Below are 1,509 nucleotides of genomic sequence, written 5' to 3'. Positions count from 1 at the left end.
TGAGCAATTCTATGTCCGACTTCCCTGCAATGAAAACACACACCTCTGTTCCAAAGACATTCCGTATATGCATGGTTCCCACCACACCTGGTGCAATTTTCTTGATTTCCTTGACCACCAACTTGATTGTACATGTGTTGTTTCTTGAATGGTCCCCCTTGAAATGATTTACCACCAGATAGAGCGAACCGCCTCTTATTCCGATTGCCAGTTGCTTTTTCGGATTCTGCCAAGCCTCTCTCAATCACTAACGCTTTGTTAAGGACAACTTCGTATGTCTAAAGTTCAAATAACGCCACAGAATTCCATATGTCTCTTTGAAGTCCCTCTTCCAATCTTCGTGCTCGACTGCTCTCATCTGCCACTAAGGTCGACGCGTACTTCGCAAGCTTTATAAATTCTGCTTTGTATTCAATGACGGTTCTTTCACCTTGTTGAAGCCAAATGAAGTCCCTCTCTTTCTGCAGATGAACTGTTCTAGGAAAGTACTTGTCCTCTAAAGCCTTCTTGAACTTTGTCCAAGTGTACGGTTCAGGATTTTCTTCAAGATTTGATGTTGTCTCGTTCTTCCTCTTTTCCATGAGCCACCAGTTATAAGCGCTTCCATGTAACTGGTACACAGCTCAGGTCACCTTCTGCTGCTCATTGCTCCCAAGAAGTCCGAAGGCCTTTTCCATCTCTAGGATCCACATCTCAACGATAGCTGGGTCTGTAGCTCCATCAAAAGTTGGCGGGCTCAAACGCTTGAACTGAGTGACGATGTTAGGCTTCGGTTGCTGATTAACAAGTACAGATAGAGTTTCCGCCAGCTGGTCAAAGACGTTTCCTCCTTCATCATTATTTCCCTGATTGTCATTGTTGTTCTGATTTTCGTTGTTATTCTGATTGTTACCGTTCTCCCCGTCCATCTTTTCTAAAACACACAAAACAATTTCTAAGCTTATAACCAATGATCGCAAGGCACAAAAGTCAAATGTACAAATAATCACACAAAAAATGCCTAAATCCAATATAATTTCCTAAGATCTATACGATAGTCTATACGATCGCATCATAGGGATTGTACTAGTCTCATACCTAGTACACTCCGAAGGAGAGCCTGCTCTGATACCAACTGTAACAGCCCGCACTTCCGGACTATTAATTCTAAATACACAACTTAAATAAAATACATTCTTTTATTCAAAAATCTAAAATATCACGAAAGTCAAAATAACGGTCAAACTTATTAAATCTAAATCATAAAATATGAGACGCAGATCCACAAATCCAATAAATAAATGTCTAATAGATAATCAAATTTATTCGATAAATACGAGAAGTCCCTTCCAATAAATTGCATCTAAATCAAATAGCATCAAAATCCACGTAGTTCACATCTTTTACTTCCAGAGCTCAAACCTGAAATTTGTTAAAACAATGAGCTGCAAAGCCCAGCAAATAACCATCGTATGACGACTCCAAAATATCTTTTTCAATAAGTTCAAAAATTCCGAATTTCTAAATTGA

At 39.2% G+C, this 1,509-nt stretch overlaps 1 protein-coding gene across 1 annotated transcript; it reads right to left on the bottom strand.

Moving 5' to 3' along the window:
• Positions 1 to 278: 278 nt before the first annotated feature.
• On the bottom strand, positions 279 to 908 carry LOC141674094 (uncharacterized). The gene is made up of 2 exons (XM_074480818.1): positions 633 to 908; positions 279 to 572 (listed from the first exon to the last, which is right to left on the bottom strand). Exons 1-2 carry the CDS (start codon positions 906 to 908, stop codon positions 279 to 281), a joined length of 570 nt encoding a protein of 189 aa, XP_074336919.1.
• Positions 909 to 1,509: the final 601 nt, after the last annotated feature.

This window comes from Apium graveolens, chromosome 7, assembly GCF_009905375.1.
Source record: "Apium graveolens cultivar Ventura chromosome 7, ASM990537v1, whole genome shotgun sequence".
NCBI classification, from domain to species: Eukaryota; Viridiplantae; Streptophyta; class Magnoliopsida; order Apiales; family Apiaceae; genus Apium; species Apium graveolens.
The sequence above is the reverse complement of the archived record's forward strand: the minus strand, read 5'-3'. Positions and strand labels throughout refer to the sequence as shown.

Bases quoted from the DNA above. Each gene is read 5' to 3' on its own strand.
- LOC141674094 (XM_074480818.1), bottom strand. From the start codon at position 908: ATGGACGGGGAGAACGGTAACAATCAGAATAACAACGAAAATCAGAAC. The intron at 573-632 runs GTGACCTGAGCT...CTCATGGAAAAG, and splicing joins GGAGCAATGAGCAGCAGAAG to AGGAAGAACGAGACAACATC.